Source organism: Entelurus aequoreus, linkage group LG15 (assembly GCF_033978785.1).
Source record: "Entelurus aequoreus isolate RoL-2023_Sb linkage group LG15, RoL_Eaeq_v1.1, whole genome shotgun sequence".
Lineage (NCBI taxonomy): Eukaryota > Metazoa > Chordata > Actinopteri > Syngnathiformes > Syngnathidae > Entelurus > Entelurus aequoreus.
In genome coordinates this window covers 7,272,761-7,300,118 of record NC_084745.1, presented here as the reverse complement: position 1 = coordinate 7,300,118, position 27,358 = coordinate 7,272,761, and the positions used below count along the sequence as shown (strand labels likewise).

The following is a 27,358-nucleotide window of genomic DNA, read 5'->3' as shown; positions in this document are numbered from 1 at the left end:
CAAGTATTTTTTTTTTTTTTATTGTAAAGAATAATAAATACATTTTAATTTAATTCTTCATTTTAGCTTCTGTTTTTCGACGAAGAATATTTGTGAAATATTTCTTCAAACTTATTATGATTAAAGATCAAAAAAAATATTCTGTCAAATCTAGAAAATCTGTAGAATCAAATTTAAATCTTATTTCAAAGCCTTTTGAATTTCTTTTAAAATTTTTGTTCTGGAAATTCTAGAAGAAATAATGATTTGTCTTTGTTAGAAATATAGCTTGGTCCAATTTGTTATATATTCTAACAAAGTGCAGATTGGATTTTAACCTATTTAAAACATGTCATCAAAATTCTAAAATTAATCTTAATCAGGAAAAATGACTAATGATGTTCCATAAATTCTTTTTTTAAGTTTTTCTCTTGTTTTTTTCAGTTGAATTTTGAATTTTAAAGAGTCGAAATTGAAGATAAACTATGTTTCAAAATTTAATTGTAATTTTTTTTCGTGTTTTCTCCTCTTTTAAACCGTTAAATTAAGTGTAAATATCATTAATTATTAATAATAACATAGAGTTAAAGGTAAATTGAGCAAATTGGCTATTTCTGGCAATTTGTCTAAGTGTGTATCAAACTGGTAGCCCTTCACATTAATCAGTACCCAAGAAGTAGCTCTTGGTTTCAAAAAGGTTGGTGACCCCTGATCTATATTGATATATAATGTATATATTGTGTTTTTTATGTTGATCTAATTAAAAAAAAAAAAAAATTTTTTTTTTTTTTTTTTTTTAATTCTTGTGTGGCCCGGTACCAGTCGTACCGGTCCGCGGCCCGGTGGTTGGGGACCACTGAACTATATGATTTGCTGTAAAAACTGGACAGGACAACAAAAAAAACAAAAACTTTTTATTTTTTATTTTTTATTTTTTTAAATTGTATTTTATTTGTGGCGGACGTAATTCTTTTGTGGCGGGCCGCCACAAATAAATGAATGTGTGGGAAACACTGATGTTGCAGGCATCAAATTCCAAATGAGCTAATGTTTGCAAAAAATAACAAAGTTTTCCAGTTGGAACGTTAAATATCTTGTCTTTGCAGTCTATTCAATTGAACATAAGTTGACAAGGATTTGCAAATCATTGTATTCTCTTTTTATTTACCATTTACACAACGTGGCAACTTCACTTTTGTAATATTGGCGTGGTTCGGGCGAAAAAAACCGGCGTGTCAGCGAGAATTGTCCCAAGAAAACCCTCAGCCTGCCGTGACTGGGCGAAGAAAGGGAAGTGTTGAAGTTGAAAGTGCCACCTGTGTCCTGTTTTGCAGCCCAACAACTCCAGCATATTGTGCTCGTCACGCGCTCAAAGTGTTTGTGTTTGTGCGCTCGCAGGCCGCCGTGTTTGAGAAGTCCAGCTCCCCGCTGGAGTTCGCCAAGGTCACTTCCCGATGATGACAGTAAACATGGGTGAGTTAACACTTCATTCACCTGTGATTCCAAACAACGCCCTGTATTCCACACGCACCTTTACCCCAAATATCGCATCCATGCCTTTTTGTCTGCGCTCTCTTCCCACTGGCCTGCCTTCTTTCCACAGATGATGTTCCCCAAAACGGACCCAGACCGCCCCGGAACCTCCAAGGTAAACCCGCTTTTTTCTTCCTCTTTGTGCTATTTTGAAGTATTGTAGTATTTACTAGTCGTAATTAGCAGTATTTCCTGTGTGGAGTACACTTGGACTGTCGCAAATACATTTGGAAAGTATTCAGCCTTTTTCCATAATGGAGTCAATTCATTTTTGTCCTCAAAATTCTACACAAAATACTAGGGATGTCCGATAATGGCTTTTTGCCGATATCCGATATTCCGATATTGTCCAACTCTTTAATTACCGATACCGATATCAACCGATATATACAGTCGTGGAATTAACACATTATTATGCCTAATTTGGACAACCAGGTATGGTGAAGATAAGGTACTTTTAAAAAAAATAAAATAAGATAAATAAATTAAAAACATTTTCTTGAATAAAAAAGAAAGTAAAACAATATAAAAACAGTTACATAGAAACTAGTAATTAATGAAAATGAGTAAAATTAACTGTTAAAGGTTAGTACTATTAGTGGACCAGCAGCACGCACAATCATGTGTGCTTACGGACTGTATCCCTTGCAGACTGTATTGATATATATTGATATATAATGTAGGAAGCAGAATATTGATAACAGAAAGAAATGGGGGGAGGGAGGTTTTTTGGGTTGGTGCACTAATTGTAAGTGTATCTTGTGTTTTTTATGTGGATTTAATAAAAAACCAAAAAAACCCCCCAAAAAACCCGATACTGATAAAAAAAAAACGATACCGATAATTTCCGATATTACATTTTAAAGCATTTATCGGCCAAAAATATCGGCAGACCGATATTATCGGACATCTCTACAAAATACCCCGTGATGACAATGTGAACACATTTTTGACACGTGATACTTTGTTGATGCGCCTTAGGCCGCAATTCCAGCCTCAAGTCTTTTTGAATACGACGCCTCAATCCTAACACACCTACTGTATCTTTGGGCACTTTCTCTCAGTCCTCTTTGCAAAAAAAAGTGTTATTTTGATATATTGTAGATATTTACCAGTAGGATGTTCCAGTATTTCCTGTGTGGAAAACACTTGGACTGTCGCAAATACATTTGGAAAGTATTCCCATGTTGTTATGTTACAGCCTTTTTTCCAAAATGGACTCAATTACGGATGTCCGATAATATCGGCCTGCCGATAATATCGGCCTGCCGATATTATCGGACGATAAATGCGTTAAAATGTAATATCGGAAATTATCGGTATCGGTTTTTTTATTATCTGTATCGTTTTTTGTTTATTTTTTTTATTTTATTTTTTTTATTAAATCAACATAAAAAACACAAGATACACTTACAATCAGTGCACCAACCCAAAAAACCTCCCTCCCCCCATTTCTTTCTGTTATCAATATTCTGGTTCCTACATTATATATCAATATATATCAATACAGTCTGCAAGGGATACAGTCCGTAAGCACACATGATTGTGCGTGCTGCTGCTCCACTAATAGTACTAACCTTTAACACTTAATTTGACTCATTTTCATTAATTACTAGTTTCTATGTAACTGTTTTTATATTGTTTTACTTTCTTTTTCATTCAAGAAAATGTTTTTAATTTATTTATCTTATTTTATTTGATTCATTTTTTCAAAAAGTACCTTATCTTCACCATACCTGGTTGTCCAAATTAGGCATAATAATGTGTTAATTCCACGACTGCATATATCGGTTGATATCGGTATCGGTTGATATCGGTATCGGTAATTAAAGAGTTGGACAATATCGGGATATCGGATATCGGCAAAAAGCCATTATCGGACATCCCTAGACTCAATTCATTTTTGTCCTCAAAATTCTACACAAAATACCCCGTAATGACAACGTGAACACATTTTTGACACGTGATACTTTGTTGATGCGCCTTAGGCCGCAATTCCAGCCTCAAGTCTTTTTGAATACGACGCCTCAATCCTAACACACCTACTGTATCTTTGGGCACTTTCTCTCATTCCTCTTTGCAAAAAAAAGTGTTATTTTGATATATTGTAGTATTTACCAGTAGGATGTTCCAGTATTTCCTGTGTGGAAAACACTTGGACTGCCCCAAATACATTTGGAAAGTATTCCCATGTTGTTATGTTACAGCCTTTTTTCCAAAATGGACTCAATTACGGATGTCCGATAATATCGGCCTGCCGATATTATCGGATGATAAATGCGTTAAAATGTAATATCGGAAATTATCGGTATCGGTTTTTTTTATTATCTGTATCGTTTTTGTTTGCTTTTTTAAATTATTAAATCAACATAAAGAACACAAGATACACTTACAATTAGTGCACCAACCCAAAAAACCTCCCTACCCCCATTTCTTTCTGTTATCAATATTCTGGTTCCTACATTATATATCAATATATATCAATACAGTCTGCAAGGGATACAGTCCGTAAGCACACATGATTGTGCGTGCTGCTGGTCCACTAATAGTACTAACCTTTAACACTTAATTTTACTCATTTTCATTCATTACTAGTTTCTATGTAACTGTTTATATATTGTTGTACTTTCTTGTTTATTCAAAAAAATTGTTTTAATTTATTTATCTTATTTTACTAATTTTTTTAAAAAGTACCTTATCTTCACCATACCTGGTTGTCCAAATTAGGCATAATAATGTGTTAATTCCACGACTGCATATATCGGTTGATATCGGTATCGGTTGATATCGGTATCGGTAATTAAAGAGTTGGACAATATCGGAATATCGGATATCGGCAAAAAGCCATTATCGGACATCCCTAGACTCAATTCATTTTTGTCCTTTTTACATTAACCCCGGCCTAGTCATACCAAAGACTATAAAAATGGCACTCAGCATCAAGGGTTGGAATTGGGGGTTAAATCACCAAAAACGATCAGTGACACCTCCGCGTCAATCACTTGTCCACTTTGTTATGGTTGAAGTTCAATTAAAACATGTTATACAGATGGGCGAACATTTTACTTTGATCAAACTTGGATGGATTTATTTCGGGAGCAATACGCTAATGAAAGGGTCAAATCTGTATCCGCACGTGTGCTCATTTTATTACATTTAATACTCGCACGCCCTGTTTTTAGTCACAAATGCGACTGAATTGCTGGCACTGGGTCTGTTCTGTGTGCAACACCTATTATTTATCGCTCATTTTGTGGGGGTTTTGTCTTGCTTTGCTTTTGTAGCTGTATGTAGAAAAGGCTTCGCTGGTTGCACCATCTTTGTGCTTTTATGTCCTTTAAATGTCTTTTATGTCCTTTGTGTTCTTTCAGTTTTCATGTTTTTACGTTATTCTCGTGGACTACCCATAGCTACCAAAAGTCTATCCTCGTCACGTGCAGTAGGAAACACCTCACCTACTGTACGAGGTCGGTATAAGCGTGCACTCGATTGCAGAAAACGTCAGTCGTGACGAGCGCAATGTTTGCTAAATTGAACATTAACGACTGTCAGCCATTATTCTTAGGGGAAAATTAACTTGCTGGTTCTGCAGATACCACTTATCTGCTTTAATAGCGCTGTCGCGAGCATGGAGGGACAATGTGTGTGTGTGTGTGTGTGTGTGTGTGTTTGTGTGTGTGTGTGTGTGTGTGTGTGTGTGTGTGTGTGTGTGTGTGTTGTGCACTGAAGTGAGTGCACGTTTGGCTCAAGCTGCTAATCCTGCCGGATGCCTTTGCCATGATGTGTCACTCGGCACCAGGAAATCCCCTCAATGTCTTTATTCATACACACACACACACACACACACACACACACACTTTTTTTACTTGAAAATCACAGCTTGGTGAAAGTATATCTTTAAGCGGTCCTGCGGTGCTTTAGTCCCTCATTTTTTTCTAACAAAATGCAGACGCTAATTCCAATCCCAATTGATGTTTATTTATATTTAATTTATTTGTTTTTCACATTTTTAATTGCATTTTTTTGCCCCCCCTCACGTCCACTGGGGACTTTTTGCAGCTTCTACTCGCAGCCTGGAAAGAAAGTTTGCGTAGCAATGATGCAATGCCCGGCAATCAGCCTGCATTGTGTAACATTGTTAGCGCTGCCTGGCTGGCTAGTACACCCCCACCCCCTCACCCCTCCCCCGTCCCCCATGAAAGTTACATTTTACCCAATCATGCATCAAAAAAGCTTGCATGCTAACGTTAGCATGTTTTTGCGAAAGTGCGTAAAGTGTCGCCATCCACACAGCTTTAAGTATAAATGAGCTAAAGTGCTAGCATAAAACGTTACCTTGCCAGCATTACCATGACGACATAGAAACGTTAGCGTTCTTCTCAGATGGTGCCAGGTATCAAAAGCAAAGATTTTTCGGTTTAAATGAATAACGTTTGCTAAAATGCTACCGTAAAACGTGATAACGTAGGTAAAGTTAGCATACTTCTGAAATGGCGGCAAATGTCAAAAGCCATGATTTCTTTTAGGTGCAAACGAATAAAATTAGTAAACGTGTTAGCATAAAATGTTAGCCTGCTAAAAAGCTCGCATGAAACGTTAGCATGCTAACAGTAGCATGCTAACAGTAGCATGCTCTTGCAAGAGGGCGGAAAGTGTCGCCATCCACGATCTTTAGGTTTAAATGAATAACATGAGCTAAAGTCCTAGCATAAAACGTTACCATGCCAACATTACCATAACGACATAGAAACGTTAGCATTCTTCTCAGATGTTGCCAGGTATCAAAAGCAAATATTTTTAGGCTTAAATGAATAACGTTTGCTAAAATTCTACCGTAAAAGGTGATAACGTAGGTAAAGATAGCATACTTCTGAAATGGCGGCAAATATCAAAAGCCATGATTTCTTTTAGATGTAAACGAAAAAAATGAGTGTTAGCATAAAATGTTAGCATGCTAATATAGGAGAAAATGCTACCATAAAACGTGATAACCTAGGTAAAGTTAGCATACTTCTGAGATGGCGCCAATTATCAAAAGCCATGATTTCTTTTAGATGTAAACGAAAAAAATGAGTGTTAGCATAAAATGTTAGCATGCTAATATAGGAGAAAATGCTACCATAAAACGTAGGTAAAGTTAGCATACTTCTGAGATGGCGCCAACTATCAGAAAAGTCCAAATGTATCAGAAAAGACACGCAAACTTTGTGTAAATATCTAGACAAATATGAGAGGATTATGTAAGTCAAGAAGGTGAGGCAGCAACTCACACATTCTCGTACTTTCTGTAACATCCACGAAGAAATGATGTCAGCCATCCTGAAAAATATCTCAATTGTTTTTTATTAAATGTTGACAATATTTCAGTAGGGAACCTCACAATGTATTAAATCCACAAAGTGTTATAAAATGGTATAAAATGGAGTAGATACGTTATTGTGATGTACAGAAATGACACATTTTGACCACTTTTATTTTGAAATAAAATGTTGACGCTCCTCTTAGACACACAAAATAAAGGTGTTTGATGTTTTTCGATGATACATTAAACACATTATGTCACCAATAATGTTCAAAAAATAACTTTTTTAAAGCCTTGTCTAAATGTTTACTGACATATAATATCAACGTTACTTTTACTGTCAACAAATATCGCTTAACGGCCTCCTCGAAGACTAATATTCGGTATCAGTATCGGCCCCGGAAGAACCAAAGTGGTGTGTTTCACAGCATTGTTGACTTGAGGAGCAGCTCCTAATCAGGAGGACGCTCTTACGTAAGACAGTTTAATAATTGGAGGACGGAAAGTACCTCCCTCAAATCTGGCGTGGGTTTATTTTCGCTGGTGGTGACGACACGAGGCCAAGTGTTCCGTTCCGTTCCGTTCTGTGGCCCCCAGCCGTGCCATGATGCTGCTGTTGTTGTTAACTCTTCCTTCACCACTCCTTTTTCTCCACTTTTTCCTTCCTATCACACACACACACACACACACACACACACACACACACACACACACACACACACACACACACACACACACACACACACACACACACACACACACACACACACACACACACACACACACACACACACACACACACACACACACACACACACACACACACACACACACACACACACACACACACACATTCATGTATTTCTTACCTGCTTGAGACCTGAGAAAAATGCCTCCCTCTTTAGGACCACCCTTTCTAGATATATAAAGAAGTGTATTTACAACATTAATAATATATACATACTATGCAAATATAAAAAAATCCTGTTGTGAAAAATGAAAAAAAGAAAAGAAAAAGGTCACAATTTCACAAGAAAAATTTAGATTTTTGGCAGTATTATAATAAAAAGTCAAAATTTTACAAGAAAAACGGAACATTTGTGCAATATTATGATAAAAGTTGGAATTTTACTCAATAACAGTCGCAATTTTACAAGAAAAGCTTAAAAATTTGGCAATTTTATGAGAAGTGATAATTTTACAAAAAAAATGTCACTATTTTACAAGAACAACAAAAAAATGGGCAATATTGTGATAAGTCAGAATTTTATGCAGCATTAAAAAAGTAATAATTTTACAATAAAAAGTGATAACTTTACGAGAAAATATTGCAATATTACAGAAACAGAAAGAGTATGAGAAATTGTTCCCAATTTTATAAGAAAAAAGTCGACACATTGTGAGAGACTGCTTTTAGTTATTTTTATTTATTTTTGAATTTTTTGTTTGTAATTTTTTAAAATAATTTTTATTATTTACTTTAAGTTATTACAGTATGTCTCTATATACATTTTTTTTAATTATGAAAAGAGTCGTAATTTTACTCGACAAAAGTCATAATTTTACTAAAAAAAATGTCACTATTTTACAAGAACAACAAATAAATGGGCAATATTGTGATAAGTCAGAATTTTATGCAGCATTAAAAAAGTAATAATTTTACAATAAAAAGTGATAACTTTACGAGAAAATATTGCAATATTACAGAAACAGAAAGAGTATGAGACATTGTTCTCAATTTTATAAGAAAAAAGTCGACACATTGTGAGAAAAAGACTGCTTTTAGTTATTTTTATTTATTTTTGAATTTTTTGTTTGTAATTTTTTAAAATAATTTTTATTATTTACTTTAAGTTATTACAGTATGTCTCTATATACATTTTTTTTAATTATAAAAAGAGTCGTAATTTTACTCGACAAAAGTCATAATTTTTTCTAAAAAAATTTCACTATTTTACAAGAACAACAAAAAAATGGGCAATATTGTGATAAGTCAGAATTTTATGTTGCATTAAAAAAGTAATAATTTTACAATAAAAAGTGATAACTTTACGAGAAAATATTGCAATACTACAGAAACAGAAAGAGTATGAGCAATTGTTCCCAATTTTATAAGAAAAAAGTCTCATTGTGAGAAAAAGACTGCTTTTAGTTATTTTTTTTAAATTTTTTAATTTTTTGTTTGTAATTTTTTAAATAATTTTCATTATTTACTTCAAGTTATTACAGTATGTCTCTATATACATATATTTTTTTAAATTATGAAAAGAGTCGTGGTTTTACTCGACAAAAGTCCCAATTTTATAAGAAAACTTAAAAATGTTGGCAATATTATAATAATAATTCTGAATTTTACTTGGTAAAATTATGAAAAAAGTCCTAATTTTACTCAATAATTTTACAAGAAAAACTTAAAATTTTGGCAATTTTTGAAAAAAAAAAGTAATTTTACTCGACCAAATCCCCCAATTTTATCAGAGAACTTAAAAATGTTGGCAATCTTATAATAAGAATCGGAATTCTTACTTGGCTTCACTCGACAAAAGTCATCATTTTACAAAAAAAATGTCACTATTTTACAAGAACAACAAATAAATGGGCAATATTGTGATAAGTCAGAATTTTATGCAGCATTAAAAAAGTAATAATTTTACAATAAAAAGTGATAACTTTACGAGAAAATATTGCAATATTACAGAAACAGAAAGAGTATGAGCAATTGTTCCCAATTTTATAAGAAAAAAGTCGACACATTGTGAGAAAAAGACTGCTTTTAGTTATTTTTATTTATTTTTGAATTTTTTGTTTGTAATTTTTTAAAATCATTTTTATTATTTACTTCAAGTTATTACAGTATGTCTCTATATACATTTTTTTTTTAATTATGAAAAGAGTCGTAATTTTACTCGACAAAAGTCATAATTTTACTAAAAAAAAGTCACTATTTTACAACAACAACAAAAAAATGGGCAACATTGTGATAAGTCAAAATTTTATATTGCATTAAAAAAGTAATACTTTTACAATAAAAAGTGATAACTTTACGAGAAAATATTGCAATATTACAGAAACAGAAAGAGTATGAGACATTGTTCTCAATTTTATAAGAAAAAAGTCGACACATTGTGAGAAAAAGACTGCTTTTAGTTATTTTTATTTATTTTTGAATTTTTTGTTTGTAATTTTTTATATAATTTTCATTATTTACTTCAAGTTATTACAGTATGTCTCTATATACATATATATTTTTTTAATTATGAAAAGAGTCAGTAGTTTTACTCGACAAAAGTCCCAATTTTATAAGAAAACTTAAAAATGTTGGCAATATTATAGTAATAATTCTGAATTTTACTTGGTAAAATTATGAAAAAAGTCCTAATTTTACTCAATTTTACAAGAAAAACTTAAAATTTTGGCAATTTTTGAAAAAAAAAAGTAATTTTACTCGACCAAATCCCCCAATTTTATCAGAGAACTTAAAAATGTTGGCAATCTTATAATAAGAATCGGAATTCTTACTTGGCTTCACTCGACAAAAGTCATAATTTTGCACAAATTTTTTTTCCACTATTTTACAAGAACAACAAAAAAATGGGCAACATTGTGATAAGTCAGAATTTTATGCAGCATTAAAAAAGTAATAATTTTACAATAAAAAGTGATAACTTTACGAGAAAATATTGCAATATTACAGAAACAGAAAGAGTATGAGAAATTGTTCCCAATTTTATAAGAAAAAAGTCGACACATTGTGAGAAAAAGACTGCTTTTAGTTATTTTTATTTATTTTTGAATTTTTTGCTTGTAATTTTTTATATAATTTTCATTATTTACTTCAAGTTATTACAGTATGTCTCTATATACATATATTTTTTTTAAATTATGAAAAGAGTCGTAGTTTTACTCGACAAAAGTCAACATTTTATAAGAAAACTTAAAAATGTTGGCAATATTATAATAATAATTCTGAATTTTACTTGGTAAAATTATGAAAAAAATTCCTAATTTTACTCAATAATTTTACAGGAAAAACTTAAAATTTTGGCAATTTTTGAAAAAAAAAAAAGTGATTTTACTCGACCAAAGTCCACAATTTTATCAGAGAACTTAAAAATGTTGTCAATCTTATAATAAGAATCGGAATTCTTACTTGGCTTCACTCGACAAAAGTCATAATTTTGCACAAAAAAATGTCACTATTTTACAAGAACAACAAAAAAATGGGCAGTATTGTGATAAGTCAGAATTTTATGCAGCATTAAAAAAGTAATACTTTTACAATAAAAAGTGATAACTTTACGAGAAAATATTGCAATATTACAGAAACAGAAAGAGTATGACAAATTGTTCCCAATTTTATAAGAAAAAAGTCGACACATTGTGAGAAAAAGACTGCTTTTAGTTATTTTTATTTATTTTTGAATTTTTATAATTTTCATTATTTAAATCAAGTTATTACAGTATGTCTCTATATACATTTTTTTTTTTAAATTATGAAAAGAGTCGTGGTTTTACTCGACAAAAGTCCCAATTTTATAAGAAAACTTAAAAATGTTGGCAATATTATAATAATAATTCTGAATTTTACTTGGTAAAATTATGAAAAAAATTCCTAATTTTACTCAATAATTTTACAAGAAAAACTTAAAATTTTGGCAATTTTAAAAAAAAAAAAAGAAGTGATTTTACTCGACCAAAGTCCACAATTTTATCAGAGAACTTAAAAATGTTGGCAATCTTATAATAAGAATCGGAATTCTTACTTGGCTTCACTCGACAAAAGTCATAATTTTGCACAAAAAAATGTCACTATTTTACAAGAACAACAAAAAAATGGGCAATATTGTGTTTAGTCAGAATTTTATGCAGCATTAAAAAAGTAATAATTTTACAATAAAAAGTGATAATTTTACGAGAAAATATTGCAATATTACAGAAACAGAAAGAATATGACAAATTGTTCTCAATTTTATAAGAAAGAAGTCGACACATTGTGAGAAAAAGACTGCTTTTAGTTATTTTTATTTATTTTTGAATTTTTTGTTTGTAATTTTTTTAAATAATTTTTATTATTTACTTCAAGTTATTACAGTATGTCTCTATATACATTTTTTTTTTAAATTATGAAAAGAGTCGGTAGTTTTACTCGACAAAAGTCAACATTTTATAAGAAAACTTAAAAATGTTGGCAATATTATAATAATAATTCTGAATTTTACTTGGTAAAAAAGTCCTAATTTTACTCAAAAAATGCCACTGTTTTACAAGAACAACAAAAAAATTGTTGAGAGTTTTATACGACAAATGTCACCGTTTTGCATTAAGAAGTTATCATTTTACATACAAAAGTAAACATTTTACGAGAAAATATTGCAATATTACAGAAACAGAAAGAATATGAGAAATTGTTCCCAATTTTATAAGAAAAGTGTCGACACATTGTGAGAAAAAGACTGCTTTCAGGTCAATTATTTATTTATTTTTTGTAATTGTTTTTTAATCTTCATTATTTACTTCAAGTTATTGCAGCATGTCTCTATATACATATTTATTTCATTGTTTTTGATAATTTTGGCCAAAGGGGGCGCCTTTCAATTTCTTACACACACTTATTACATATGTTGACCAGAGGGGGAGCACTTTTAAAAGCGACACACAGTCAATTTGAAAAATCCCTCCTTTTTGGGACCACCCTCATTTTGATAGATGTCACCAGCAGGGGGTGTAAATGAGACATTCTCTATTAGATGCAATGTTATTGGGACCATGATTTATGTCATCACTTGTTCACACCTCCTCATATGGAAGATACTTTTCCTTGTTGGTGTCCCAAGAAGGGTAGAAATACAAGAACACACACACACACACACACACACGCGGGTTGTTTGTTTTGTATCCTTGACTGCGAGTACACACACACTCCCAGACTGAAACAACAGAGAGAGGCGAGGGCCAATCAGCAGCAGAGTTAGTCAAAATGGCCTCCAAGGTGAAATCCTTCCTGCTGAATGAGCCGGATGATGATGAGAAATAACATCTCTGTGTTGTTGGGATTGAGGTCTGCTTGTTTCTGTTCCCTGGTCGAATAAAAACGTGTGGGGCGGGAGGACTGAGGACACAGTGACTCACTTCCTTTCCTGCTGCCAGACCACCGCTACGACTTAGTAACTGCTTGGATGGAATGGCCGCTCTTTCACTTCTTCTTCAAACAGAACTTTTCACACTCATTTACAACTCAAACTCAACTTCATTTTTGTCGGACCGCCGAACAATTTTTCACTTTGCATCTCGGGTCCGGCGTTTCCGGGTGTTGTTGATAAACGGCTTTTGCTTCGCATAGTAGAGTTTTAACTTGCACTTACAGATGTTGCGACCAACTGTAGTTACTGACAGTGGTTTTCTGAAGTGTTCCTGAGCCCATGTGGTGATATCCTTTACACGCTGATGTCATTTTTTGATGCAGCACCGCCTGAGGGATTGAAGGTCCGTAATATCATGGCTTACGTGCAGTGATTTCTCCAGATTCTCTGAACCTTTTGACGATATTACGGAGCGTAGATGGTGAAATCCCTAAATTCCTTGCAATAGCTGGTTGAGAAATGTTGTTTGCTCAGGCATTTGTTGACAAAGTGGTGACCCTCGCCCCGTCCTTGTTTGTGAACGACTGAAGTTGCTTTCGTACCCAATCATGGCACCCACCTGTTCCCAATTAGCCTGTTCACCTGCGGGATGTGTTCCAAATAAGTGTTTGATGAGCATTCCTCAACTTTCTCAGTCTTTTTTGCCACTTGTGCCCGCTTTTTTGAAACATGTTGCAGGCATCAAATTCCCAATGAGCTAATATTTGCAAAAAATAACAAAGTTTTCCAGTTCAAATGTTAAAATATCTAGTCTATTCAATTGAACACAAGTTGGAAAGGATTTGCAAATCATTGTATTCTGTTTTTATTTACCATTTACACAACGTGACAACTTCACTGTAGTAACATAAGCTAGCTTGTGGTATTTTGCTTTGAAAAATAAAACCGTGAGGAAGTTGCAAACAGCACCTTTAATGTTAATACTCAGTAATAACACCCATTTCTTTTGAAATGTATGTATATATATATATTATATATTTTTTTAGCCTTTTTAAAGATAATATATGCATCATCTATATTATTATATTATATTATTTATTATATATTATTATTATTTTATTATGCATAAAAATATACCATATACGAACTGGCCACGCCCCCACCGGCACAGGTGTCTTGGCAATCATTCGACCATATTATTTTCCAAGGGAGTTAACTTCTGTAATCTGCTCGGTGTCGCAAGCCATTCATGCCGCTGCTGCTAGGCAACAGACCAAACACCCCGATGCCCTCGTTCTCATCTCTTTAATCATGCTTCTTTGGACTCACTTTCCACCAATATGTGCTCTGTGTTTGGAACCATTTCCCTTGCGGATCAATAAAGTTTGTCTAAGTCAGGCTGTTGCATTTGAGTGTTGTCAGTCCGTCTGGTAATGTTGTCGTACTCGTTTTGTACGGCAACTTGCGTAACAACACGTATTATGATTGGTATTGCGATGAATCGGCGAGAGCAAGTGATTTGCTACGCGGTGCGCACGACAAGGTAATCGTCCATCTTTGTGCGTTACCGCCTCCCAATGAAGCCAGCGCATGAATGAATAGGCGCACACGCACACGCATTGCACTTTCACACGCTTTTAATTTGAAAGAATGTGGTCTTTCCTGCTGGCGCTGCCGCATTGACGGGTGTATTCGCGGTGCAGTACGTGGAGGCACATCAATAACCTCCTGTTTGGTTTTTGTTTTTTTTAATCACCGCATAATTGCTTCTATTAAAGTCTGGTTACAACGTGACCGCGAGAGAGGGAGACTTGCGGAGTAAGAGGCGAGAATTGGAAAGCTATTTTTCACTTTTCTGCTGTGATGTACATGGTGTATTTAAGTTCAAGTACCAATGATTGTCACACACACACACACTAGGTGTGATGAAATGTGTCCTCTGCATTTGACCCATCCCCTTGATCACCCCCTGGGAGGTGAGGGGAGCAGTGGGCAGCAGCCGTGCCGCGCCCGGGAATCATTTTTTGGTGATTTAACCCCCATTTCCAACCCTTAATGCTGAGTGCCAAGCAGGGAGGTAATGGGTCCCATTATTATAGTCTTTGGTATGACTCGGCCGGGGTTTGAACTCACAACCTACCCATCTCAGGGCGGACACTCTAACCCAGACCTGGGCATTCTGCGGCCCTTTGTGCGTCCCTGTCCGGCCCGCGTGAGGCCAATTATAAATGACAAAATAAATTTAAAAAAGTATCTATGTCGAGTGTGCAATACAACGGTGCTGCTTTTGTTTTGAAAATCGTTATTTGTATTTATTCCGTATGGACGTATGCGTGTGCGTGATTGTGAGTGAATGTGAACAGCTGCAATCATTAATTACAAAATAAAGTTGAAAAAACATCTATGTCGTGCGCGCAATACAACTGTGCTGCTTTTACTTTGAAAAGTATTATTTATGGGCGTGTGTCCGTGTGTAACCTGCGAGTGAAGGTGCACACGCAGCGACAAGTGATGCACGGTTTACACCCGAGACGCTAAAAAGAGAAAAGTTGATGAGGAATGGCGTGTTTTCAACAAGACATGGACTGCCAAGCAACGTTCCCTCTAAGGTGCGTGCCTGCGCAATTGCGCACTGCTCAAGCGTCCGCTGCGCGCAGCAAATATATGCCGCGCACCAAATCAAATCCCATCTGAATTCTAAACAAAACAAACATATTTATTCTATGTAATTTTGCAATGCAACTTTGAGTGACAGTGACAACAAGCGGCCCTAACGGTGTTCGTCAACACCGTTCAATTGAACACCGTTCAATTATTGTAACGTCTATCGAGATGCTTCGAGGCCAGGAATTATATCGATCACTTTATTGAGCAAAACTGTTTGTATTCGGACATAACCACACCAAAAACATGAGTAAAACAATTGTATCTCGAAAAACTAGTCATTTTCTGCCGTACAAACCAGGCCAAAACCAACTTGTCATCTGCCACCAACACGCATAGCACTAAACCACTGGTGGGTTTAAGGCCACACAAAAAGTCGGACAACTCAAACATCACACAAAGTTACACTATGACTCCTCAGTCATACGTGTGCTTATTTTACTGTCATTTATTATTAATGTTAATTTATTTATATTAGTCATGGAATGCTGTTACACACACTATGTTGAAGTATTACTATTATTATTAATTATTATTATTATTATTATTTATCTTACGGTATATATCAAAAATAATATTGAGCAAAATTTAATTGAAATATTGTCGATGTGGCCCTCCAGCAGTGCTCGGGTTGCTCATGCGGCCCCCGGTAAAAATTAATTGCCCACCCCTGCTCTAACCACTAGGCCACTTTGGAATACATCATGTATTTTCTGGACTATAGAGCCACCGGTATATAAGCCGCACTCACTAAGTTTAAAAATATATTTTTTTTCTAGAGATGTCCGATAATAATAATATCATCGGCCGATAAATGCTTTAAAATGTAATATCGGGAATTATCGGTATCGTTTTTTTTTTATTATCGGTATTGTTTTTTAAATTTTTTTTAATTAAATCAACATAATAAATACACTTACAATTAGTGCACCAACCCAAAAAACCTCCCCCCCACATTTACACTCATTCACACAAAAGGGTTGTTTCTTTCTGTTATTAATATTCTGGTTCCTACATTATATATCAATATATATCAATACAGTCTGCAAGGGATACAGTCCGTAAGCACACATGATTGTGCGACTAATAGTACTAACCTTTAACAGTTAATTTTACTCATTTTCATTAATTACTAGTTTCTATGTAACTGTTTTTATATTGTTTTACTTTCTTTTTTATTCAAGAAAATGTTTTTAATTTATTTATCTTATTTTATTATTATTATTATTATTTTTTTAAAAAGGACCTTATTTTCACCATACCTGGTCGTCCAAATTAGGCATAATAATGTGTTAATTCCACGACTGTATATATATTGGTATCAGTTGATATCGGTATCGGTAATTAAGAGTTGGGCAATATCGGAATATCGGCAAAAAAGCCATTATCGGATTTTTTCCATATATTAGCCGCACCGGACTATAAGCCGCAGATAAATACGTTGTGAAATGAGTTATTTACACAGAAATATTTATTTACATACCTTAATTCAGGGGTCACCAACGCGGTGCCCGCGGGCACCAGGTAGCCCGTAAGGACCAGATGAGTAGCCCGCTGGCCTGTTCTAAAAATAGCTCAAATAGCAGCACTTACCAGTGAGCTGCCTCTATTTTTTAAATTTTATTTATTTACTAGCAAGCTGGTCTCGCTTTGCTCGACATTTTTAATTCTAAGAGAGACAAAACTCAAATAGAATTTGAAAATCCAAGAAAACATTTTAAAGACTTGGTCTTCACTTGTTTAAATAAATTCATTAATTTTTTTACTTTGCTTTTTATAACTTTCAGAAAGACAATTTTAGAGAAAAAATACAACCTTAAAAATGATTTTAGGATTTTTAAACACATATACCTTTTTACCTTTTAAATTCCTTCCTCTTCTTTCCTGACAATTTAAACCAATGTTCAAGTCAATTTATTTTTTTTATTGTAAAGAATAATAAATAAATTTTAATTTGATTCTTCATTTTAGCTTCTGTTTTTTCGACGAAGAATATTTGTGAAATATTTCTTCAAACTTATTATGATTAAAATTCAAAAAAATTATTCTGGCAAATCTAGAAAATCTGTAAAATCAAAATTAAATCTTATTTCAAAGTCTTTTGAATTTCTTTTAAAATTTTTGTTGGGGAAATTATAGAAGAAATAATGATTTGTCTTTGTTAGAAATATAGCCTGGTCCAATTTGTTATATATTCTAACAAAGTGTAGATTGGATTTTAACCTATTCAAAACATGTCATCAAAATTCTAAAATTAATCTTAATCAGGAAAAATTACTAATGATGTTCCAGAAATTATTTTTTTAATTTTTTCAAAAAGATTCGAATTAGCGAGTTTTTCTCTTCTTTTTTTTCGGTTGAATTTTGAATTTTAAAGAGTCGAAATTGAAGATAAACTATGTTTCAAAATTTTATTGTAATTTTTTTTGTGTTTTCTCCTCTTTTAAACCGTTCAATTAAGTGTAAATATCATTAATTATTTATAATAACATAGAGTTAAAGGTAAATTGAGCAAATTGGCTATTTCTGGCAAAAAAGTGTGTATCAAACTGGTAGCCCTTCGCATTAATCAGTACCCAAGAAGTAGCTCTTGCTTTCAAAAAGGTTGGTGACCCCTGCCTTAATTGTTTCCAAACGGTGTCTATAACAGGGCAGTAAAACGGCTGATCAAACAAAACAGAAGTCATGGTCGTGGACCCACTAGCTGCGGAAGCTAGGGGGTAATTGGGATTTGTTATATATTGTTTATATTACATAATATAATATATCAGTATATATAATATGTAAATATTACATATATGTTATATTTTATATTGCTACTATGGTACATTTCTAGTCTACTTTATACCTTTTGTTTTCGCCCTCTTTTTATGCCCTTGTGTGCATTATCCTTTCCATCCTTTGTAACTGAGCTACTGTGTGGAACAATTCCCCTTGTGGATCATTAAAGTTTGTCTAAGCTAGCTCTCCAATCAGCTAAACAGACTCGATAACTCCACGGTGACGTTTTGCTGAATTTACTGAGGAATTTGTGAAAGTGAAACAATACAAAAAGAATGCCATTGTAAGTTAATACCACCAACACAGACACTCGTAAACCTGTTAGCGTATTAGCTAATGCTACCGACACTAGCTTCATTACATCACGATAGCACGTGCAAATATGCATGAAAAGACTCCGACAGACGTCCCACACGGGACGGTTTAGTAAGTAAGAATTGTTTTAGTTATATTGTAAAACTTACAAACGTTGCTTGGAGCGATAAATGAAGAATCCATACGAGTAGAAACGCTATGGACGGCGTTACTTCCTGTTCAATGCAATAAAAAACAGGGAGTACATTTTTTTTCAACCCGCATAATCTGCATTGAGCAGAATTGTCCAAAAGATGGCGCCATAGCCCCCCCGAAAAAAATAACACACATTTTCAGTGTCTCCGCTTGGGTTTAGTGAAAACTGTTGAACGCAAAACATTATGGCCGTTGGCGAAGAAAAATATATAAATTAGCCTCAGGGCGCAAAGCGTAGGAAAAAAGTAGCGACTTATATTCCGGAATTTACGCTAAAAGGATATGGGCAAAATTAGGTAATAAAAAAATGGGCATGCTAACACTACTATGCTAACAATAACATGCTTACAGTTAAAACACCAAAAAGTGCCATTGTAAGTTAATATTCCTAACGCTAATGCTAACGACACTAGCTTCATTACATCACGATAGCACGTACAAATATGCATGAAAAAACTCCTGAAGACGTCAAACAGGGGACGGTTTATTTAGTAAGTAAGAATTGTTTTAGTTATATTGTAAAACTTACAAACGTTGCTTGGAGCGATAAATGAAGAATCCATACGAGTAGAAACGCTATGGACGGCGTTACTTCCTGTTCAAGGCATTAAAAAACAGGAAATACATTTTTTTCAACCCGCAGAATCTGCATTGAGCAGACTTGTCCAAAAGATGGCGCCATAGCCCCCCGGAAAAAATAACACCTTTTCAGTGTCTCCGCTTGGGTTTAGTGAAAACTGTTGAACGCAAAACATTATGGCCGTTGGCGAAGAAAAATATATAAATTAGCCTCAGGGCGCAAAGCGTAGGAAAAAAGTAGCGACTTATATTCCGGAATTTACGGTAAAAGGATAAAAAGTGAGCATGCTAACACTACTATGCTAACAATAACATGCTTACAGTTAAAACACCAAAAAGTGCCATTGTAAGTTAATATTCCTAACGCTAATGCTAACGACACTAGCTTCATTACATCACGATAGCACGTACAAATATGCATGAAAAAACTACTAGAGACGTCAAACAGGGGACGGTTTATTTAGTAAGTAAGAATTGTTTTAGTTATATTGTAAAACTTACAAACGTTGCTTGGAGCGATAAATGAAGAATCCATACGAGTAGAAACGCTATGGACGGCGTTACTTCCTGTTCAAGGCAATAAAAAACAGGAAGTACATTTTTTTCAACCCGCATAATCTGCATTGTGCGGACTTGTCCAAAAGATGGCGCCATAGCCCCCCGAAAAAAATAACACACCTTTTCAGTGTCTTTGCTTGGGTTTAGTGAAAACTGTTGAAAACAAAACATTATGGCCGTTAAATATAAATATAAAATATAAATATATAATTTAGCCTCACCGGGTGCAGGGAAAAAGTAACGATTTATTATATTCCGGAATTTACGGTAAAAGACTATGGGCAAAATTAGCTAATAAAAAAAAGTAGCATAGCTAGCATGCTAACACTGCTATGCTAACAATAACATGCTTACAGTTAAAACACCAAAAAAATACTATTGTAAGTTAATAATCCTAATGCTAACGACACTAGCTTCATTACATTACAATAGCACGTGCAAATATTTATTTATTAAGTAAGAATTGTTTTAGTTATATTGTAAAACTTACCAACGTTGCTTGGAGTGACGACGGAAGAATCCATACGAGTAGAACGTCACTTCTACTTCCGGTTCAAGGCTTTAAACAGCAAGAAACACTTGCAGGCGTTCCCCCGGATGCACCTGCAGTGACCAAAGTTGTCCTGAAGAGGGCGCCGTAGCGCAGACAGTAACGCAGGATTGAAGTGTATTTGCACGCGTTAAATGAAAACAATTTGCATCATGGCCGTCGGCGACGAAAAATCCGAAAATTAAACGCGTCGTTTTAAAAGCCGCAGGGATCAAAGCGTAGGGGGGAAAAAAAGTAACGGCTTATAGTCTGGAATGTATTGTACTTTCAATATAGCGACGCACAAGGCCTGTGTGTGTGTGTGTGTGTGTGTGTGTGTGTGTGTGTGTGTGTGTGTGTGTGTGTGTGTGTGTGTGTGTGTGTGTGTGTGTGTGTGTGTGTGTGTGTGTGCGTGCGTGTGTGCACTTATATATTTTTTTCATCATTCTAGCTATAGTGGAAAGGGGGGCCCTCACAACCTACTGACCAAACGTGGGTCCACACAAAGTAGGCAAGACGTGTGTGTGTGTGTGTGTGTGTGTGTGTGTGTGTGTGTGTGTGTGTGTGTGTGTGTGTGTGTGTGTGTGTGTGTGTGTGTGTGTGTGTGTGTGTGTGTGTGTGTGTGTGTGTGTGTGTGTGTGTGTGCGTGCGTGCGCTTATATATTTTTTTCATCATTCTAGCTATAGTGGAAAGGGGGGCCCTCACAACCTACTGACCAAACGTGGGTCCACACAAAGTAGGCAGGACATGTACGTGTGTGTGTGTGTGTGTGTGTGTTTTTGTGTGCGTGCGTGCGTGCGTGTGCGTGTGTGTGTGTGTACGTAGTTATCACGTTGGAAAGTTAGTGTGAATGTTGCAAACAATCACTCCCAAGTATGCAGTTAGTTTTTTCCCACCTGAGAAACAATGCAAAGCAATTGATTATAATCACACAAGCCCCGCCCCTTTCTACGTAATGTTGGCGGACGCCATCCCGAAACCCAAACATCCTGTTTGTTGTTTGTTACAGCGGGCGCGTGACACGGCGGTAACCATGGCAACCTGCTTTGACAACAACGTGGCATTTCCGGGTTTTTGCAGTTTTTGGCGTTTATGATCGCAGATCTCAATCCCGAGGCGTGATCGCCGATAATGATCTGGCTTTTGGGAAGTGGCGGCGTGGCCGCCGGAAGGGCGTGTTGTAGCGTAGGAGTAAACGTGCGGGCGGGAGGACGTAAAGAACGGGGGAAAGTGTCACACCTGGATGGAAACTCTCTCGCTGTCGTCACAGCAGGTGTGTCCTCATGAACGCACTCGACGAGCGAAACCAGCTGACGTGTGTGTGTGTGTGTGTGTGTGTGTGTGTGTGTGTGTGTGTGTGTGTGTGTGTGTGTGTGTGTGTGTGTGTGTGTGTGTGTGTGTGTGTGTGTGTGTGTGCTCTGTCCCGTAGATGACGAGGAGGCGCTCCACTCCATCATGAAGGACCTGGCAGCCCTGGGGTGTTGTTACACGCAGAACAGCCACAAGCCCAAGAGCAGAAGTTCACTGTACAAACAGGTGATTGACTTTTTATACACTTATTATTACTGTACAAACAGGTGATTGACTTTTTATACACTTATTATTACTGTACAAACAGGTGAATCATACACTTATTACTACTGTACAAACAGGTAAATCGTACACTTGTTATTACTGTACAAACAGGTGATTGACTTTTCATACACTTATTATTACTGTACAAACAGGTAAATCGTACACTTGTTATTACTGTACAAACAGGTGATTGACTTTTCATACACTTATTATTACTGTACAAACAGGTAAATCGTACACTTATTACTACTGTACAAACAGGTGATTGACTTTTTATACACTTATTATTACTCTACAAACAGGTGAATCATACACTTATTACTACTGTACAAACAGGTGATTGACTTTTTATACACTTATTATTACTGTACAAACAGGTGAATCATACACTTATTACTACTGTACAAACAGGTGATTGACTTTTTATACACTTATTACTACTGTACAAACAGGTGATTGACTTTTCATACACTTATTATTACTGTACAAACAGGTAAATCGTACACTTGTTATTACTGTACAAACAGGTGATTGACTTTTCATACACTTATTACTACTGTACAAACAGGTGATTGACTTTTTATACACTTATTACTACTGTACAAACAGGTTTTTGACTATTTATACACTTATTATTACTGTACAAACAGGTGATTGACTTTTTATACACTTATTACTACTGTACAAACAGGTTTTTGACTATTTATACACTTATTATTACTGTACAAACAGGTGATTGACTATTTATACACTTATTATTACTGTACAAACAGGTAAATCATACACTTATTACTACTGTACAAACAGGTAAATAATACACTTATTACTACTGTACAAACAGGTAAATAATACACTTATTATTACTGTACAAACATGTAAATCATACACTTATTATTACTGTACAAACAGGTAAATCATACACTTATTACTACTGTACAAACAGGTAAATAATACACTTATTATTACTGTACAAACAGGTAAATAATACACTTATTACTACTGTACAAACAGGTAAATAATACACTTATTATTACTGTACAAACAGGTTATTGACTATTTATACACTTATTATTACTGTACAAACAGGTAAATCATACACTTATTACTACTGTACAAACAGGTAAATAATACACTTATTACAACTGTACAAACAGGTAAATAATACACTTATTATTACTGTACAAACATGTAAATCATACACTTATTATTACTGTACAAACAGGTAAATCATACACTTATTATTACTTTACAAACAGGTAAATAATACACTTATTATTACTCTACAAGCAGGTAAATCATACACTTATTATTACTTTACAAACAGGTAAATAATACACTTATTACTGTACAAACAGGTTATTCACTTTTTATACACTTATTATTACTGTACAAACATGTAAATCATACACTTGTTATTACTGTACAAACAGGTGATTGACTTTTTATACACTTATTACTACTGTACAAACAGGTAAATCATACACTTATTATTACTGTACAAACAGGTAAATCATACACTTATTATTACTGTACAAACAGGTTATTAACTTTTTATACACTTATTACTGTACAAACAGTTAAATCTTTTTTATACACTTATTATTACTGCACAAACAGGTTATTAACTTTTTATACACTTATTACTGTACAAACAGTTAAATCTTTTTTATACACTTATTATTACTGCACAAACAGGTTATTAACTTTTTATACACTTACTACTGTACAAACAGGTAAATCATTTTTATACACTTTTTATTACTGTACAAACAGGTAAATCATACACTTATTATTACTGTACAAACAGGTAAATCATACACTTATTATTACTGTACAAACAGGTGATTCATACTTCACAATGTAAACAACAGCACACAAACATGGCTGCCACTTCACAATGTAAACAACACCACACAAACATGACTGCCACTTCACAATGTAAACAACACCACACAAACATGACTGCCACTTCACAATGTAAACAACACCACACAAACATGGCTGCCACTTCACAATGTAAACAACACCACACAAACATGGCTGCCACTTCACAATGTAAACAACACCACACAAACATGGCTGCCACTTCACAATGTAAACAACACCACACAAACATGACTGCCACTTCACAATGTAAACAACACCACACAAACATGGCTGCCACTTCACAATGTAAACAACACCACACAAACATGGCTGCCACTTCACAATGTAAACAACACCACACAAACATGGCTGCCACTTCACAATGTAAACAACACCACACAAACATGGCTGCCACTTCACAATGTAAACAACACCACACAAACATGGCTGCCACTTCACAATGTAAACAACACCACACAAACATAGCTGCCACTTCACAATGTAAACAACACCACACAAACATGGCTGCCACTTCACAATGTAAACAACACCACACAAACATGGCTGCCACTTCACAATGTAAACAACAGCACACAAACATGGCTGCCACTTCACAATGTAAACAACAGCACACAAACATGGCTGCCACTTCACAATGTAAACAACAGCACACAAACATGGCTGCCACTTCACAATGTAAACAACACCACACAAACATGGCTGCCACTTCACAATGTAAACAACACCACACAAACATGGCTGCCACTTCACAATGTAAACAACAGCACACAAACATGGCTGCCACTTCACAATGTAAACAACAGCACACAAACATGGCTGCCACTTCACAATGTAAACATTATTATTGTATATTATGACTCCATTATTATTGGTTATCTCTTCAGTTTAAGAGCACAATGTAAAGGAGATGATTGCATATTGTTGTAATGTGTGGCATCTTGAGACAAGATGACAGTCTAAATGTCCTCCTTCACCCCTTATTTTCACACTTTCATGAATTTTTGTGTAGTACTAAATACAAAAATTGCAGTTTTGGAGAGAAAACAAAAACAAATGTTCTCTCTTGCGGCGCCCTATAAAGTCACCTTTACTCTCCTTCACTCCAACATAGTAATGCTGCCCAAGGCTGGGCCAATCAGAGGCCGCGATACTGAACAGCTTAGTTTTCTTTGTATATATATATATATATATATATATATATATATATATATATATACACACACACATACATACACACACATATATCAATCAATCAATCAATCAATGTTTATTTATATAGCCCTAAATCACAAGTGTCTCAAAGGGCTGCACAAGCCACAACGACATCCTCGGTACAGAGCCCACATACCGGTACGTATAAAACATATAAAATACGTATAAAATAAACGTAAAATACGTATAAAATATGTATAAAATATATATATATATATATATATATTAGGGCTGCAACTAACGATTAATTTGATAATCGATTAATCTGTCGATTATTACTTCGATTAATAATTGGATAAAAGACACAAACTACATTTCTATCCTTTCCAGTATTTTATTGAAAAAAAACAGCATACTGGCACCATACTTATTTTGATTATTGTTTCTCAGCTGTTTGTACATGTTGCAGTTTATAAATAAAGGTTTATTTAAAAAAAAAAAAAAAAACATTTAAAAAATAAAAAAATAAAAAGCCTCTGCACATGCGCATAGCATAGATCCAACGAATCGATGACTAAATTAATCGGCAACTATTTTTATAATCGATTTTAATTGATTTAATCGATTAGTTGTTGCAGCCCTAATATATATATATATATACATACATACATACATACATACACACATAAAATCATATATATATATATATATATATATATATATATATATATATATATATATATATATATATAAAATCATATATATATATATATATATATATATATATATATATATATATATATGTGTGTATATATATATATATATATATATATATATGTGTGTATATATATATATATATATGTGTATGTATGTGTATATATATATATATATATGCATATATATATATATATATATATATGCATATATATATATATATGCATATATATGCATATATATATGCATATATATATATATATGCATATATATATGCATATATATATATATATATATATATATATATATATATATATATATATATATATATATATATATATATATATATATATATGCATATATATATATATATATATATATATATATATATATGCATATATGCATATATGCATATAATGGGACCCATTACCTCCCTGCTTGGCACTCAGCATCAAGGGTTGGAATTGGGGGTTAAATCACCAAAATGATTCCCGGGCGTGGCACTGCTGCTGCCTACTGCTCCCCTCACCTCCCAGGGGGTGATCAAGGGGATGGGTCACAAATTTCACCACACCTTGTGTGTGTGTGACAATCATTGGTACTTTAACTTAAATTTAACCAATATATATATATGCATATATATGTGTGTATATGTATATATATATATATATATATATATATATATATATATATATATATATATATATATATATATATATATATATATATATATATATATATATACACATTTATATATATATATATATATACACATTTATATATATACACATTTATATATATACATAAATGTACAGTATATATGTATATATATATTTATGCATATATATATGTGTGTATAAATGTGTGTGTATGTATATAAGTATGTATATATATACATACATACAGACACACACATGTATACAGTATACATGTATATGTATTTATGCATATATAAATGTGTGTGTGTGTATATATGTATATATATATATATATACACATGTGTATATTTATATATGTATTGTATGTGTATATATATATATATATATATATATATATATATATATATATATATATATATATATATATATATATATATATATATATATATATATATATATATATATATATATATATATATATATATATATATATATATGTCTTAATTAGATTATCCAAAAAAATAGTGCTCGATACCGTGGTAGAGCGTAATATGTATGTGTGGGAAAAAATCACAAGACTATTTCATCTCTACAGGCCTGTTTCATGAGGGGTTTTCCTCAATCCTCAGGAGATTGAGGAAAACCCCTCATGAAACAGGCCTGTAGAGATGAAATAGTCTTGTGATTTTCTCCCCCACATACATACATATATATATATATATATATATATATATATATATATATATATATATATATATATATATATATATATATATATATATATATATATATATATATGTATATATATATATATATGTATATATATATGAGGGATGTCCGATAATATTGGACTGC

At 33.7% G+C, this 27,358-nt stretch overlaps 1 protein-coding gene across 1 annotated transcript in view; it reads left to right on the top strand.

The window, feature by feature from the left end:
* The first annotated feature begins 1,375 nt into the window (after nt 1-1,375).
* The window catches only part of map3k22 (mitogen-activated protein kinase kinase kinase 22), a 71,096-nt gene continuing 45,113 nt past the window's right edge, over nt 1,376-27,358 (top strand). The window contains exons 1-3 of the mRNA XM_062020668.1: nt 1,376-1,452; nt 1,583-1,627; nt 21,946-22,052. Coding sequence (XP_061876652.1) covers nt 1,434-1,452; nt 1,583-1,627; nt 21,946-22,052 — 171 coding nt within the window. The 5' untranslated portion in view covers nt 1,376-1,433. The remainder of the gene's footprint in view (nt 1,453-1,582; nt 1,628-21,945; nt 22,053-27,358) is intronic.